Source organism: Parasteatoda tepidariorum, chromosome X1 (assembly GCF_043381705.1).
Source record: "Parasteatoda tepidariorum isolate YZ-2023 chromosome X1, CAS_Ptep_4.0, whole genome shotgun sequence".
In the NCBI taxonomy this organism is placed as follows: Eukaryota; Metazoa; Arthropoda; class Arachnida; order Araneae; family Theridiidae; genus Parasteatoda; species Parasteatoda tepidariorum.
In genome coordinates, this window is record NC_092214.1 from 52,575,390 (window position 1) to 52,594,089 (window position 18,700).

The 18,700-nt window shown below is 26.2% G+C and overlaps 1 protein-coding gene across 1 annotated transcript in view; it reads left to right on the top strand.

Moving 5' to 3' along the window:
- The window catches only part of LOC107443689 (protein FAM135A), a gene marked incomplete in the record, with an annotated part of 48,106 nt that overhangs the window by 20,780 nt on the left and 8,626 nt on the right, over window positions 1-18,700 (top strand). The window contains 11 exon segments of the mRNA XM_071187241.1: window positions 210-363; window positions 1,693-1,742; window positions 3,278-3,346; window positions 3,424-3,653; window positions 5,794-5,972; window positions 10,067-11,810; window positions 13,492-13,551; window positions 15,493-15,602; window positions 16,747-16,838; window positions 18,242-18,339; window positions 18,472-18,623. Coding sequence (XP_071043342.1) covers window positions 210-363; window positions 1,693-1,742; window positions 3,278-3,346; window positions 3,424-3,653; window positions 5,794-5,972; window positions 10,067-11,810; window positions 13,492-13,551; window positions 15,493-15,602; window positions 16,747-16,838; window positions 18,242-18,339; window positions 18,472-18,623 — 2,938 coding nt within the window.

Here is an 18,700-nt window from a genome sequence, read left to right on the forward strand (position 1 = left end):
AAAAAAAAAAAAAAAAAAAAAAAAAAAAAAAGATTTATTTATATTTTTTAACACATAGTAAAAGAAAAAAGGAATATATAATTTTGCATTTGTTTAAAAAATGTAGCTTTAAATTGATCCCTATTTAATTATTAATTACTCTTTCCTTTCATGTTATAGTTATCTTATAATTCCTATAATTATTGATATAATTTTCTTCACCATAATAGGTTGGGCGATCTGTTCCATCTCCTGCTCGGCTCTATCGAGCACATTTGGTACATTGGGAACTTTGTGCTGTTCTACTCTCTGCTCACTACAGTTTGTGTAGAAAATTGCTGGAATATATGACCCTATTACCAGCATGGCAGAAGTTGAAATTAGGTAATTTCTTTTTAACAAAAATATATTGCATTTTCTAAAGTTATGGATTTTATTTTTATTTATATTATTATTTATAAAATTTAAATTTCTTTTTGGTTTTCTATTGCAAACTTAACTTACAGATCAACGGGTATTAAAGAGTTATAAAAATCAGGAATTTATTATTATAATTTTGTTCTTAACATTAAATAGCTATTAGAAGGGATTATTAAATATTAATTATAATAATCCATCTATGTGTGCTTTACTAAGAATTATTGTCAGAAAATATATGCAGAAAATAAGCACATATCTGTTTACTCAATAAAAATTTATAATTTGTATTTTGCAGTAAATTATTGCTTATCAAAAATTGTTGGCATTTGATCAACATAATTGTAAATTATGCCAGAGATACATGTGTTAATGTATCTAGATTTTTTTTAAAACATATATTGCCTAGAATAAATCCAGTAAATTAATATCTATCCTTTATCCGCCTTCCTTTGTTTGTTTGTTTAAATTGTTTTTTTTTCTTTCTAAATTAGCAGTTTTTTATTAAATCTGGTTTGCAAGCTAATATAATATTTTTGTTTCCTCTAATCTTTCTTTATAAATTTTTTTTGACTGTATCAAACATTATATTTTTTTGGTAAAACTTGTTTTTATTAATATTTTTCTTAACCATTTACCCACAGAGCTAATAATTTATAATAATACGAAAAGTATCTTTATGTAAAAAGCTGTTATGCAATAACACATTTGCAATTAAATTAATTTAATATTTTATTCATTTAATTAACAATTTAGTTTAAAAATATAACAATTGTGAGATTGGAGAACCAAATGTGTAAATTTTAGCATTAAAAAATTTTTTTTGATATATAGTCTTGCTTATTTAAGAATAATGTTAACAAAGAAATCACCAGTCTTTACCTTTTTAGAAAAGGAACATGTTTAGGGCTTTTTGTATCCCAGAAAAGAACTGGTAGTAAAAATAACTCATTTCTAGATTTTCTTAAAAAGTAAATTGAAAGCTTTTACTATTCTTAACTAATAACTATCAATCACATATTCTTCTTCCCGGAGTAGTAATGATGCTGTATGTATGTTATACTTAATATAATAAGTATAATGTTATACTTGTAAGTCTGTTATATAAGTAATATGTTATACTTATAAGCCTTGGTAGTCGGGGATATTTCAATCCTCTCGAAAACAAAGTGATTAAAAACTTTTCTACCAATCTTTTTCAAGGAATAAACAGCACTTCATGTTCCGGAAAATGAAACATTAGCATTTAAATGGTTGAGTTACTATAGTTACCTGCTATATTTCATTATATTTCAGATTTTTTAGATAGTAACCCTCATCTAGAAGGAATAAGTGATTTTGCTAAGGTAAGTTTCTGTTATTCTTTTTTAAATTTTTTTTATTTATATTAATAGTTATTTTTTTAAAATAAAATTTTTGATATTTTATTTTTTATCTGTGTTTAACTTTGTTTATTAATTTCTTTATTTTAAGTAATTTTAATTTTATCTGAATTTGCTTTAACTTTGTTTATTCATTTTTATTCTAAATTAAGTTTAATAAATTTTTTTCATTACATTAAATGTTTGGAAAAAAATAAATTGTTTACAAAAATGAATGTCTTATTGTATCCCATTACAGTCAAATTAAATGGTCAAAGCGATTGAAAAAGTTTCGAATTACTCTTTAGTTTAGATTTTAAATTCAATGCAACTTTCTTTCTTTGCATCATTTAGTGATTTGGGACACACATAAAACAGTTGTGGTTAATGTGAGTCATAAAATGACTTTTTAGCATATCTAATCTTATTTGGATATTTTAATTACAGGTTCAGATTAGGTCAAAAACAGAAATAATAATTATCTCTTATCTCTTATTTGTTTTAATGTGTAGCTTAAGTCAACACTGTCGTCTGATTTAATATTTTCAGGTTCATTTATAAAAATGTGTTTTTAACTTTAATTGAACATTCTAGATACACAATGATTTATATTCCTAGCAAAACCTATTTTATTCTTTTTGGGTTAGCAATTTTACAATTTTATATGGTGAAAAAGGCACAAATCAAATTTTTGCAATTCTTGACATATAACAGTTTTATAGTTAATCCTCAGAAAGATTCAAATAAAAAAAAACACTGTTTTCAGTACACAACGATTGAGATTTTCCTTCTCAAATAGGAGGGTGATTGCAGAATTCTTTACATACTAGAACTAGTAAATCCTCTTTTTGGTAACCAAGTTTATATATTTGGATATTATATTTTTATTAAAGTGTACACAATTAAAAAGTTCTGCACCTCACATTCTATCTTTTTTTTTAATAATAAATGGTAGTGTATAATGTATAAAAATAGCTTTTCTTAAATTTGAGTACTATTAATTGTGTTAATCACTCCAGGGTAATAAGCTGATTCAGATAAATTTATAGACAATATAAATATTTTAAAGAAATGCATAATTAAGAATAAAAAAAAATATATTCCTAGCATTCACTTTAAATTATATGTTGTAAAAATAAGTTTTAACTGAAACCATGGGCATTCTGATCACTTATATGTTGGTGTGAATCTGTAAAACCTTTTTAAAAAATGCAAAAGATTTGACTTTCACAAAAGGATGCAGTTATCAAAAACTTTAATGTGATGTGTGATGCAGTTTTTAGGTATATGTTATGCAGGTTTCTAAGCTGATAGCATTTTCTCGAATTGCCACCTCCTGTTAAAAGTTGCATTTATTATCACTCAAATAAAATCTTATCAAATTCAGATATTTTGGGCTTCTTAGATGAAATTATTTTTTTTTTTATTGGGCTATAATTTGAAAAAGATCATGAGATTAGTTGTTTTTAACCTAGAATTTTGTGGTTCTAATAGTTTCTAACTATATAACATCTCAACAGGAATGCTATAAGCATGTTAAAAGTGGTCGTCTTGTCCCATCAAAGGAACAACTGTTTGGACCATATGAGGTATAGTTGAAACCATACTGTTTAGAGAAAACATCCATTAGTGTATGAAAATGTTTATAATCTCATTTTCATTTTAGGGCATGGAATCTGAAGATGAATTTTTTCTTAAAGCTAACAGTGATATTGCTCAAATTTGTGGAGCTCTTATACTTCTTTGGCAAAAATTTCTGGAGATTGTTGTTGGGAGGGAAAAAATACGACAACATTTATCTCGTCAAAGACACTTCCAGCGAATCAAACGCTTTTCTGAAGCTTTTTTTATTATTGAAAGAACACGAGATTCTGTTTTATCTCCGTGCGATAGCAGGTATTTTATACAGTCACCTTTTTAAGTTCTTGATGTGTTTTTAATAAATTGTTTACATAATATTTTTATTTGCTTTAACTTTTTTTTAAAATTTGGCATTTCAATTTCTCAGTTTTCATTTATCAATAATAAAAACAAAATGAAACCATTTTAGAAATACACTAAAACAAATATTAAGAGGATTTTCATGGAATGGGAAAAAATTATAAGACTAACATCAAAAAATGTAAACTTGTGAAAAAATTGTATAAAAAATGCTTGGCTTTGATATTTGCAGTTACCTTTAAATGTTACAAACTGCAAAGTTGATGCACAATTTATTTACATTTCTTAAGAATAGAAAAGTGAGAAATTTTTCACAAATGTTAAATTGTTGTTGCTTTTTTAACATTAATTAAAAAAAAATCTCTTAAATATTAATTATTTATAATAATTATATCAATTGAAACAAAACAATTTTTGTTTTTTTTAATCAATGACAAAAAAAACTTAACAAAAAAAAACTTTTTATGTGAATTTCAGATAAAAAGTGATGAATGTAAAAGTAAAACAGAATGCCCATTAAAAGCAGGGTTGGCCTTTTGTCTAGAAGAAATCTATTTTTTTCAGAACACTTGAAAAAAGTGAGGGAAAAAAAATCTAGCAAAAACTGGACTAAATGGAAGAAACTGAAAATGACCATTACAACTAATTAGCAATTAGTGTTATAAGACTATTTTAAATTTAATCATATTACATTTATTATAGTGCTAGAAAGTTAAAAGTTTTTCATGTTTACTGTGAAGAAAACAAACTATTTTTAATTTTTTCTTAGTTTCATAAATTATTTTAAAAATCTATATATCATATTATTTAAGTGTTGGTTTGAGTATTCACACTTAGCAGTGTTTAATTATAAAAATTAGCATGTTATTTGTGATTGTGAATTCAATATGTTTTTTTAGTAGTATATGTGTTAAGTATAGTAAAACCTGTCAAGTTGTCCGCACTTGTTTTTTACCACCACCAAGTTGATCTCTATTATGAGGAACTGAATTTATTCTGCATAATTAAAGGGAGCAAAACCTTTGTAACCTGACCACCTATCTATCATGTATGTGGATTGCAGAAGTTAATCAAATTTGTCTAGAGACGTTATTTGAATGCTACTCTAAGCCCTTCGTAAGCTGACTGGAACAAAAACTTCTATGTCAAAATTTTCTATGCTTTATTGTTATTAAAATTTTCTATGAGTTAGTGAAATAATATCAAAAGCTAACCAATACCCTTTAGTAAGTTGACTATATGAGAAAATATTAAAGGTTTTTGTAAGTATAACAGTAAATTTTAAAATGCTGGAATGATTAGATATTAAGTATTCTAATTTTATATGTGTTCTTCTATATAGCTGTTTTAAAAAAATAATTGATAGTAACTAACTGGTATGCATCACTAAAATATGTGTATTTGTTTCTTAAACTTATCAGTTTAAAATTAAGATATATGTGACTAATTGTAATTCATTCTGTAAGCAATATCATTTCTTAAAGATAAATAGAGTTTTTGCTTACTGAAATTGTAAAGTCATATTAAAATGATTTAATTTTATTTATCTTTATTTTGATTATTAGAAACTTTACTAGAAGACTTTACTTTATTAGAAATATATGAATAATATGATTAAAAATAATGCTTCGCCTCCCTCTAAGTTGATGACCTGTCTAAGTTGACCATTACAGCAGTGCACTTCAAGCGGTTAACTTAATTGAGGGAGATGGGTCCTCATTTTTTTGTCATTTCTTATATTGTGTTGGATATGGAGAACTTTTCTTTTACCAAAACGAGATCAAACTTTTTTCCAGACCTTTTTTCAGTGCTGATATTTTAATTTACAAATAATAAAATGATTATTGGTATTTTGAAATAGAGATTCAAATGCCAGTTTCAATGAGTTCTTTGAATGATAAAATGAATGAGTTATTTGAATGATACAAAGAATGAGTTCTTTTAATGATAAATGCCAATTAGAATGAGTTATTTGAATGATACAATATAACTAAATCAAATTGACTGAAGGTATCTACTGCATTTAATGTGTTAAAAGCATTTTTTTAAAATATATTCACTCAGAATGTATTTATAATCTGAATTTATGTTCTAGTATTGAAGCCTATCAAGATGTGTCTGAACAGCTGAGAAAGTCTTCTTATCTTACTCTACTACCACCTTTGGAAGTAGAATGTGTGGAGTTTGATGGTGATTTAAATTCTTTGCCAATTGTATATGAAGAGCATTATCAAGAAACTGCTAGAAGAGGATCTGGAAACAGTCAAAGTTCACGTATGTATTTAATTTCTTCATTTACAGAAAATAATTTAACTATTGAAGTTTTACTTTTCATAGTTCTATAATTTTTTTTATCACATTAATGTTTAATCAAAATTCTTATTGTTTTCATAACATTTATCTTTAAATTAATTGTTCTATATTTCTCAAATGATTTTCCTATTTAGTTTCTTACCTTGATTGCAGAATACTTCTTAACATATGCATATTTTTATAAAACCTTGCTATAAAAATATGTCTGTATTTTCACTTGTGTGGTACAATCACATAATTATTAACCTATGAGTCGTCCAAAAGTTTTTATTTGCAGTTAGTAAATAATAAAGTTGAAAAAATTTTTTAAAAAATTTATTTACTTTGCTATATAAAAATATACACTACCAAGCAAGAATGGAAATAACACTTTTAGTTTCTGACATTTTTTGAAAAATTTCTCTAATAACTGAAATACGTGTACATTATGTATATAAGTGTCTATTTCTCTTGATATTTTTTACTTGCCATTTAGTAGTTAGTGGGCCTTAAAGATTTTTTTTTTTTGCAAAATTAGTTCTCCACACAACTATAAAAGATTTGGAATTACTGGATTTCGGAAATTCATGATTCAATTCTCATTGAGTATAATCAAAAGAATGTTTTCATTTTGGATTTTAGAGCTTTGCCAAATGACATGCTTCCAATAAAAAATTTAGAAGTCCAAGAATTAAAGTTAAGTAAAAAAAAAAGTTAATGGTGCTTTTCTGCACAAATGTGATAGGTAAGGATAAGATTGAGCCTTTTTTTTAGCTGAAAATAAAATGCCCAAATATCTCAAGAATGAAGTAAATATATAAATGTCCATTTTTGCAAAGCTGCTTACCACTTTAGATTGTAACGAGAAAAAACAAATCAGAAAGGTCATTCTCTTCATGGAGAATGTTACAAAGTCGAAAATTAATGAATATGAAAATAATGAATAAATTCGAATAATTGATGAATACCTGAAAGTTTTGGACTTAGCAGCAAGATTAGTATTTAGACATTTTTCTGTATATGCAAAATAAAAACTTTTTTCTGTAATGCATTTTAGTTAAAAAAGAAAGAACTATCTTTTGTTTACTGTCATTAGAAACTGTTTGCTATAGCTATAAAAAAGGGAGGTTGTAAAACCAGGTTTATGAAACCAAGGAAGGAAGATGATTCTTGTGAAACAGAACAGATGAATGAGAAAAGTTTCAAACAAGAGACTGAAAAACTTCAAATGACAGAGTAAGAACGTTTAGAAATCATCAAAATTAGAAGATGAAGAAGAAACGGAAACTAATAAGCTCACTTCATCTTTTAGAACTTAAATGATTTATAAAAAGGATGAAATTATTACCACTGCAACATGATAGATACTACATTTTTAAGGAGGTACAACAATCATCAAATGTCATATGAAGGCACTTCAAATATTGAAGTGGTGATGATAATGTAGTTTACAATTTGGAAGAAAGGGTACAATAATGTTAACAAAACGATATTAAAAAACAATCCACAATTATAGGTTTCTTCAAAAAGTAATGAAGTGTAAAGAAAAAAAAATTATTTTGTAAATTCAAGAATAAAGTTACTTTATATTATTTTTAATATATGACTACTACTATTAATATATATTTTAAATTGTTGTTTCATTTTGTAGTTTAGTTAATTATTTTTTTTTACATCCAGTAATACGCTTACTTCTTTCAAAGTAAGCTGCTGATTAATTATTAAGTTTTGAAATCACATTGCAAGCTTTTTACAGTGGATAAAATCTCCCTACATGTTTGAAACACTTGCTTAATTAAGTAACATAATGTGGAACAAATGATATTTGTGAAAGTGGGGCAGGTAGGGTTAGAACTGTAATAAAATAATTAATTCGATAGAAAAATAGCTTTCTATAACATTAGTTTGGATCAAAATCAGCATGGATGTAAGTTTCATATTATCACCAAGAGAAACTAATTTTAAATTAGTTTCTCTTGGTGATTCGCATTCATGTTAGTGATGATGGTGAATTTGCATTCACTGTTGGTTATATTGAAAAAATAATTTTCAATATAGTGATATTATATTTATTTTGCTTGCATTATTTTATAACTGACATTAACTAACATTAGATTCTATTATATTCTGATGTAAAATATATTGGGATAGTCCAGCATCATCTATGTAAATGACTAAAAAGAAACAAGTTGAGTTAGCATTACACATTCATGGCTTGTTGAAATGTAAATTTTTAATGTAAGGCTTGAAACGTCTATGTGTTTATAACTTAATATAATATGACCAATCTTTGTACCAATAAATTTGAGGATGAAAGAGTTTTATGTTTTCTATTTGATAACAGATACGAAAATTTTATTTTCTTTGTTAATAAGATTAGGAAAAAAATCTTGGAAAATTGAAAATCTTTATTACAGGGTTGGCAGGTTTTTGACATGTGACAGTTTTTGACAGTTTAAACCATGGTTTAAACCGTCACGTCAAAAACCTCACTGTCAAAAATGTCGAAAATGTCAAAAACCTATATTCATATGTGAAATTTAATTAATACATAAAATTTATATATTTTTTATAAAGGATAGTGTTTCTAAATATGTTCTAGAAAAAATAAATTTAAAATTTTGAAGAAACACTTATATTTTGAATAGTAACCAAAATCTTGTACTTTTGAAAACTCACATCTTTTGTAATATTATGTATTCATTTTCATGTGTTATTGAAAATCTGCAGTGATATTATTAAGAAATTTATTTATAACCAAATTTAGTGTATAGTATAGATTATACTAAAAATTAGACATTTTTAAAGATAAACATTAGCAGTTTTGTACATTAGACATCTTCTTTTAAAGAAAAATCTTTTTAATATTCTTTTAAATCTTCTTAATAATCTTTTTAACATAAGACAATACAAATTTAAGTGCTTTCTGTTAAATACACAGAGTAGTTAGTGTCGATTTACAGTATATTCAGCCTATTCATTTACTATGCTGAAAATTTAGTTTATCCAAATACTTGTGAATTTCATTTTGCTGAATACTATATAGTTTTGTTGAATATCTAAATATTCAGCTGTTGAATAATTACTTCTTGCTTTCAAGATATGCATTATTTGTATTCTTAATACAAGTGGAGAAAAAAAAATTAAGAGATAAAAATTGTTTTAAAATGATAAGTGTAATAATTATAAATAAATATAATAAACAATATGAATTATATTTATCATTATTCACAAATATAACTACTTTTAAATTCAAATTAACATACTGGATAATAAAGATATTCGGTATAACATTAAAATTTTTTTTCATACACTTGTATCAAGTTTGTATTTATACAACATAACTTGTAAGTTCCTTATAAATATTAGTTATATGTTCCTTATATGTCAAAAATGCATAGTAATAAACTTTTAATTTTCTTAAGTATCAAAAAGAAAAAAAAATTTTTTTTAAAATATAAATATTTAAACAATTTTTGTGCAAAATTTTTCTGCACATGCATTTGAATATAAATTTCTGAGATTTTAAATCTGTTATTTTACCTTAATTTTAATTAAAAAATATTTTAAAACCTGCTGATTACCTATAGTATAATTAAATTTCAATATAATGCATGGCAACTGTTGGTAGTTTTGAAGTTTATATATTTTCTTGGCAAACTTCAGTTTTTGACATTTTTGACAGGTTTTTGACAGTTTAAACCAGTATTATACCCTTGTCATGTCAAAAACCACTTTTTGACGTCAAAAACCCAACCCTGCTTTATTACCTTTTAACATTCATTTGAAAAAAATAAAAATAAGAAATTTATTTTATATATCAGAACATTTTTTGTATTTAGCTATTGAAATTTAAATTATCTTTTTGTACATAGCTTTAGAATATTAGCATATAACTTTAGCCCACTCATTTTTTGAATTACTTAAAATGCATGTTGATTGCAAATAATTTTAAGTTGTATAATTAATTTAATAATTAGCATTTGTTGATAAATATATTATATTGAATCAATAAATCATTTAAATAATTCAATCTCTGAATTTTTATTCTTATTAATTTTTTTTTATTTGCCTAGAATCCGATTCGTCCACTAGTTTGACAGATGTTAATTTTCTTGTTGAGGAGAATATTGATGAATCTAGTGATGCTATTCGAAGAACATCCCAGGGATCTCTTGGCCAAAAATATAGATCGCCTGATATTACTGCTACTCCTACTAGTCCATCTGCTTATTCTTGGTGTCCTGAATCTATTTCAACTTCACTATCTACCAAATCAAGTTGTTCAGCAATAAAAAAGCCTTCTTTAAAGGATAAAATTTTTAACAATGCCAGAAATGAATTTGAAAATGAAAGTGAAGAGTATGTTGTACCTTCTAGTGCATTTACCAGAATCAACCAAAAAATTGCTGTTCGATCAAAAATGAAGCTCCGTTCCAGAACTGTAAATTTTTTACGCCAATTAAAAAAACCTGGGCAAAGCTCGAACACTGTTGTTTTATTAGGTGTCAAAAAGTTAGATACATGCAGTTCAGTTGGTTGTGGTGGTGTTAAATCTTTAAAAATACCATTTGCTTTAGAAAGCGGTATACGGCATTCTCAAAGTACACTTTCTGTTATGAGCACTTTGTACTCAGAAGCAAGCTCTTCTATTCCTAATAGTGAATCTATGCCTGATTTGACATCAGGGTATGTTCCACCTCCTCCACCACCACCACCACCTATGCAAAAATCTAAACTCTTAAATGGTCATTTTGTGTATTTATCATCTGAGGTACCTAAACAAAAAGAAAGAAAAGTTCCTCCAAGCCCATCTTATCAAATTCCAGACAGAAAAAAGAATCATGGCCTATGTCCTTCTCCTAGTCAATTAAAAAAGAGCCATGAAACAATTTTTTCTAATTCAGAAACGATTTCAAGGAATAACGCTATTGTATGTGAAAATGGAGTAGATATTGAGTTTTCAAAAAGTAATACTGTCGAAGAACTTTCTACTGATTCCCAAAAACAAGTTTCTTTAAAAAATTTAAATAGTAATGAACCAGAAATGGTTGTCTCAAATCAGCCATCGAAATCAAAAAATGAAAATATTTTTCTGAATCCTCAGAAAAAAAGAAGCAATAAGTATGATCCACCTCCTCCATTGTCATTAGGATCAGATGAGCCTGGAACATTGCTGACTGATGCAACATCTACTTCAAATGTTTGTGAAATTTGTCCCCCTTCCCCACCTGTGCAATTTAAAGATCCACCTCAAGCTAATGGTAAAACTGAATCAGTTACGAAAAAGTCAGTAAAACCTACAAAACCTAAGCATAAAAGACACTCTTTAGAAATAGCTTCTAAAACCAGTTCTTCATGGTCTAATGATAGTTGCCTTACAAGCTTAATTTGCCAAGGTACTCTTTTTTTCCCTAAACCTCCTGCACAATTTGGAGATGAAGCAACTGAACCAATTTCAAACAATAAAAAAGACATTAATAGCTCTTCATCAGAGGATGTTTCTACTTCAAATGAAGCAAGTGAACAAGAGAAAAATACAGAAGAAAATGCAACTTCAAAAGTTGATTTGACTGAAAATAAAGAAAAAATTGCAGACAGTATTTCATTTTTTGATACAAAATGTACCATATTAGAAATGCTAAGTGATCTCTCTGAATCAAATCCTAATTTGCCTGATGACTCTGAAGGTAACACAACAATTTCTTTAAGTAGTATGAGTGAAAGGCAAAGAAGTTTCAGCCTGATTACTTCAAACTCATTTGAAGAAGATACGCCTAGTATTCGTCGAGCATCAGTTATTGGCACTGAAATGATTAGGTAAGATCATGTTTTTCTTTTTTGTGGTTTTACTCTCTAAGTTATTACGGATAAAATAAAACTGCACACCTGTCAACTGTCAGGCTTTTGTTCTGAGTCTCAGGTTTTTGACCTATGTTTCAGACTTGTGTTCAATCTCAAGACCTCAGGCCAACCAAGTATTGTTTCATCTTTTTCTTAATAACTAATATGAATTGGCAGACCCAAGCACGCTTTGCCTACAATCGCCAAATCTCTTTTTTCTAGATCAAGTGTGTTTGGTCTATTGTTAATTCCTTTTTAGAATTTTTTTTAAATTTTGAGTTGACAAATTAACTAAACAAAGTTTATTACTGCTTTTAACAAAGTGTTATACATATGATTTTGTTTTAAGAGCGTTCGACTATTTCATAAACTAAGATATTAGTTTATGAAATAGTCGATTCTGAAGTTTTAGTAGTATTTCAATTGTTTCTTGCAAAAAATATTTTATATGAAACTAATGCATACTTGCATTACTCTATGAAAAAACCTTGAAAAATCTCCCAGTTTCAACAACTGGTTTTTGTCTGATCTGGGTATTAAACGGGCAATGAAAATCTGTTTGGGTACCGGTAATTGTCTAGTCCCTGTTACATCTCTAGTTTCAACTATTAAAAAATAATTATTCCATTTTTAAGCTTTTTTTCTGACCTTAACAATATTAATTTAAGCTTTTTTATTTCATCTGTACCTTTATGCTAGGATAATATGCATCAGTTTGAAAGTTCTCTCTTCTCTGTTACTAGAACATTTTCAGAAATTATCTTATAAAGATGCTGCCTATATCCAATTGGTTTTAAGTTTACAGAGTAGATTAAACATTAAAAGCTATATCTCAGTTATTTTGATCAGTGTTCAATGTCACTGATGAAATAAAACATATTTCCCATTTTGGCAGTTTCTTATAGAAATAAATTTATTTGAAATTTAAATCTTAAAATAAAAAGTAAATTATACTTTATATTATTCTGAGTCAAAAATATTGCAAATGTTTTGAGCTTTCTTAACATAGCAAATACAATGTTTAATTGTAACTTCTGTTAAGTGCATGGTCAGCATCTAAACTCTCTTCTAATGTTTAGATATTAATGGTAAGGTTTTCAACAATGATACAGGTTTGTTGACAGAAAGTTTGCATGAAATTTTTTTAGCTTTTCATGTCACAATATCATTTATTTTTAAATTTTGTATGGTTATTAAAGAGTGTTTCAATAATAGAGGCTCAGTATATGCTCTTCGGTATGACCTCCCATTACAGCGATCCTTCCACCATACTGGTTGACATATGATATTCCATAGATGTTATTTTAACATCTGTTAGAACTATCAAACTGGACCAACCTTTCATGTTAATATAGAAGCTGGAATTTAGTTTGTTTTTCATTCTCAAGAAAATCACTTTAATAACCAGCCTGTTTCTTGCAATCAAATCTGTTTCTTTCATATTATTAAATAAAATTGTTGTATAGTGAAAAGCACAGGGAATACAACTGCTTGATATTTTTTTTATAATTAGAAAATATTTTATATGTGTGTATATATATATATATATATATATATANAACGATATAAATTAACAAATATATATATATATATATATAGCTTTCTAATGTAAAATTTTATATTTGTTGATTTGCAATTTTATTTCATTTCCCCCCAGTTTTGTTAAAGCTAAGGAAGAGTTTCGCAAACATCTTCAGTATCCCTGGTTATGGTACAGGTGAGAAACATCCAGTATTTTGTTTGAAACTTAATTATTTGTTTTGATTTATTTCTTATATTTTTATAAATCTGGTGCAAGCTGATTCAAGATAATTAATTATAAACTTGTATCTGTAGCTCCTTATTTGTGGAAAATAAAGAGATATATTTACTAAAATATTTTATTTCTAACATTGTTTCTGATAATCCTTTTGTTCATTAAGTTTTCACTTCATATCCAATTTTTTAGTCTCTTTGAATTTTTAATTTAAAGGAATATCTCTAATAAACTTTTAATTTTCTATAATGAAAAATTTTTATAATATGAATCTTTGTTTTTCAAATCTGTCATGATTCTCAAAAGTTGTTTTTTAATCTAATAAATAATCCGAAATATATTACACTCATCTCATGGGAACAATTTCCTATTATATTTACAACTATAATAAATCATAGTACGAAAATGGGTTTTAAAATGATAAAAAGAGGCTTATTTATGGATTCAAATTTATTAATCTATGATTTTTTTTTTTTAAACATTGGTGCGTAGCATTTTTAAAAAGTGCTTAAAGGTGCTTATTTTCCATTTTCGGTTTTTTAAATCATGATCATGTAAATTCTTTGAAAATTAGTTTGCATTTTGTTAATGTATATAGAGCTTAAAAATGATTTTTGAGTGCTTGAAAAGTACTTAAGAAGTTTTTTGTTGAGAAATTTGGCTATGCACCCTGTTAAAATTTATTATTTTTATTTATGCTCATAATAAACCAGAAAATCAGACAGGAAGATATCAAAACTTACTGAATAAAGAGATCATTTCCAAGGGGTCTGTTCAGGCCAAATTTACTACCCTTTAGCAGTACCTTCACAAGTTCAACTTTAGGAAAAACAGTTTCACAAAATACTTTTTCTTAAAATTTTATTTTTGTATCACATAAGAAACGATAAATCAATATTTTTACTATATTTTTGTGTTGAGTTTTTAGTATAATTTTTAATTTTTACAAATTATGTCTAAATTTTCACTGAATAGGTACCTCTCAGAAAAACCTAGACAGACCCCTGATTTAAAAACTCATTTTAGACATAATAAGTGTCAAAAATAGCTTTTAAATGACAAGTCAATAGCTATATCTTTTCAATAGCTATATCTGTTGAAAACTAATTTCAGTCAACAGAAAATTTCAAAAATCTTTGAACAGTCTGAAGATGAAAAAAAAAATCAACTAAGTTTTGTGCAATTTTATGGCATAAAATATAATCATAATTAAATGAATGTATAGTTAATTATTATTTGTTTATATAGTATTGAAATTATATTTAAAAATGTATTTTCACTTAAATTTCAGTTGGATTTATTTTCATAATTTTTTTTTTAAAATTAAAGATAGTTATTTTATAAAATTTGTTAGAAAAAAGTTTAAATATAAAACAATATTTTAATTGCATTTACAATTTTCCTATGATCACTTTATTAATAATAAATAAAAGCTAAGTGATGGGACTGCTATATTTATGAGCTTTAGACCGAATGAAATAAACTGTCGAAATCAGTCAAATGAAAGAATAGCTGAATACAGGCTTTAAGTGAATTTATTTTATTCATTAAATTATAATTAGCATGGCAATTTCTTCTTAATTCAAAAATCAGATTGGTTTGTTTTATTGTCAACAATGTCTTGACTTGGTAATTTAAAATATTCAAAGTTTAAAAAACTAAGTACTTAGTTTCTAGTAGATGTAGTGGCATACACTTGATTCTTTTTCCAAACTTGTCAGTTGCAGACTTTTGACAGCTAGTCAAAGAAAATCTCTGGATCTTCCTATTTTTTTAATTTTTTTGTTTCAGATAATAGCAAAAGACAAACTCAATTAAAACCCAATATTTCATTTTTAAAATTTTTTCTATTTTTTGCAAAAAATTATTTTTTTATGATCCTAAAATAATGATGTTTCTCAGTGACTTCCCTAGCCTGGCATCTGATGTTCCATATTTCCAGTGTGATAGTGACCTTAGAGCATTTAGTCCTGATGGCATGCATCTTGTAATTTGTGTTCATGGATTAGATGGTAAGAAATAAAAAGTAATTTAGTTAAATTCTCTTTATATCAAAACTGAAATGTTTAGAATTTTTTTTTTATTCCGATGATTAAGGAGTTAGTAAATGTAGAAAAATGAATAAAATGTGAGCACAAACTGTTAAAAACAGTTCATAGTGTACATTATTGTTGGAATACTATACCTAATTTTTGTTTTTTGAATTTGTAGGTAGTTTAAATTAACATCCTCTTGTCAAGAACTTTTCTTAATAGTGTAAAAAAGTTATTTGATAAAAGCTAAGTCCACTTGCCATCACTTATAACTATATTCTTATCAGTTAATGACTTGATTTATGACTAATGAATGTTTAGTATGATAAACTATAAACAGACAGAAAATAGATTAATTAAAGGGAGAAGATGTTAATTTAATCTATCTAATAAAATTCTTTTTCTACTCTCCTTTTCCCCAACTTGTTCCAAAGATATAACTTCAGATAAAAGTTAATATTAAAAAAAAACCTTAAATTCCAAAAGTAAATTAATCTGATTTAATTATAAGCAAAATAATGATATTAAACATGAACAAAATTGAGTAGTTTTTTTCAAAATTAAAACATTTATAATTTAATTGGAAACAAAGTGTTTCCGCTTAAGTTTTTTTCAGTCAGCATTAATATTCATCTTCATTAATATTTGAAGTTCATTAATTTTACCAAAACTTGTTTTCTTTAACTGCTCCTGTTTTTTCAAAATTTTTTCTAGTGTGCTTATTAAATTGGAATGCATATTTAGCTTGCAGAAACACGAAGAAATAATTATTTTTTTCACATACATGATATTTTGTAGCAGATCCCAAGCATAAAAATAAATTAGATTTTTTTTAAAGGAACAGAGATTCTTTAAAAAGTAGACCATTTCTGAGCATTAGTTTATTAGGCAAGTAAACTTGTCTATCAAAATGAATTTATTTATGAATATTTCATTGGGACAAGTTTGTTACTTTATAGTTTTCACTATGAATCAGTAATTTTACTTAGTTTCATTATACATTGAATAGTGATAATGAGATAAAAATGTAACTACATTGAAAAAGTTATATTTATTTGTTGTATATTTTTCTTACTATTTCATTGATAACTATTTTATAAAAGTAAATATTTTTTACTAACAGGAAACAGTGCTGATTTACGTTTAGTTAGGACTTATTTAGAACTTGGATTGCCTACTGTAAACTTTGAGTTCCTTATGTCTGAAAGAAATCAAGTATGAATATGTTTTTTTTATTTTTATTTTTTTTATAGTAGCTTAACCATTAGTCTGCTTAACTACTTAGTATTTGGTATGCTAAAGCATGTTTTTTGGGCTCACCCGTTGTTCCAGCCATAAGCAGAATGTTAATTGAATTGAATGCGAAATAATTGGTGCCTAGTAAAAATATTCTGTAGCATGTGCTTGTCATGCGTTGTATCGAATTTTTCTAGCTACACATTCAAATAAAAAATTCATGAATTAATTTTGTAATTTGTCTTATTGCAATGACTTCTTGACTTTATTTAGGAATATCTACCAATAGTTTCCATAAATTTCTCCAGTTTATTGTTAATGTAACTGTTCCATGCTATTTCTTTTAATCTTTCTTTTATTTTTGAAGAAAGCATATATTTAGGAGTTATTCCTATTAAATTGAATCCTCTAAATATTAACTACATATTTTTGTCAATTTGATATTAACGTTAGACCTTTAAACTTTTTTTTTGTAAGATATCTTTGTTATTATAGACATAACATTTGTACATCATAGTTTTATAAAAAATTTAAATTTCATTTGAGCCTTAAATTTATTTCAAATCTCTTATCTTTTTCACATTAAATACATTATGTATTACACTTGACTTATCATTATTTAATGTAAAATAATAAGTTACTGCATACTTTCTAAATTGTTATTGTTTTTAATTCACAAACTATTGGCAATTTTTTTATAAGAAGTCCTTTTTCTTAATTAATAAACCGTTTTTTAATTCACAAATCAGTTGCAAACAATAAACATAAGTTTTTGTTCAGACGAATTGTTCACCTATAATCTGAAAATAAATTAATGAATTTTTAAAAGCTGCTACAGGGTGCGTAGTGTTTTTAAAACGTGCTTATTTTCGATTTTTGTTTTTTAAAAGCCCTTAAAGCTGCTTTTTTCATTGGGTATTTTTCAAAAGTGCTTATTTTTCCCTTTTTCAAAATGAGATTTTTCTTTACTATGTTGATCTTTGCTTCGAATTATGCTAAAGAAGCAGTTAACATTTTTTCTTTGAACGTTTTCACAATTAATTCAACCCCAATCTATTTCAACATAGCGTATTGTCAATCCGTAGCGTATGAAGAAAAAAATTTGTTTCACATGATCCAAAATTTCATGGTTTTTGACAATTGTCAAAAACAATGCCAGAATGTTTTTTTTTTTGACATCAAGGTTAAAACAAGATAAAACCGTTAATTGTCAAGAACTTTCCAACCCTGCGTAGTTATGATAGTTTTTTAAGTGCTTAAAAATATTTTTTGAATGCTTGAAAAGTGCTTAAAAGGTGTTTATTTTTTGTTGAATAATTTGACTATGCACCTTGTGCTATATTAAGTTGTATTTGAAATTTTTTACTTGTTTTGTTTTTTAGGGTGAAACATTTGATGATTTTGATACAATGACTGATCGATTAGTTTCTGAAATAACTTATTACATAGAAGTGTATGGTTTAAAACCTGTTAAAATCAGGTAAGAATTAATTCTGTGAAGTTAAAAAGTTTTTCTTGGTTAACATCTGTTAATTCTTAGCCCATAAATTTAGAGAAATTGTTCCTAACACCCTTTACTAGATGGCTAACATATTATTGCATTGCTTTTCAGTTTCATTGGGCATTCCTTGGGAAATATAATAATCAGATCTGCCATAACAAGACCAGAAATGAAGCCATATCTTTGTAAACTACACACATTCCTATCTTTGTCTGGTCCTCATTTAGGAACATTATATAATAGTAGTGGTTTGGTTAATATGGGTAAGCTAAAAATTACAATGCTCTAAGTCTATGTAATATAAAGTTATTTCTCTAATAGTATAATATATCATGCTCTA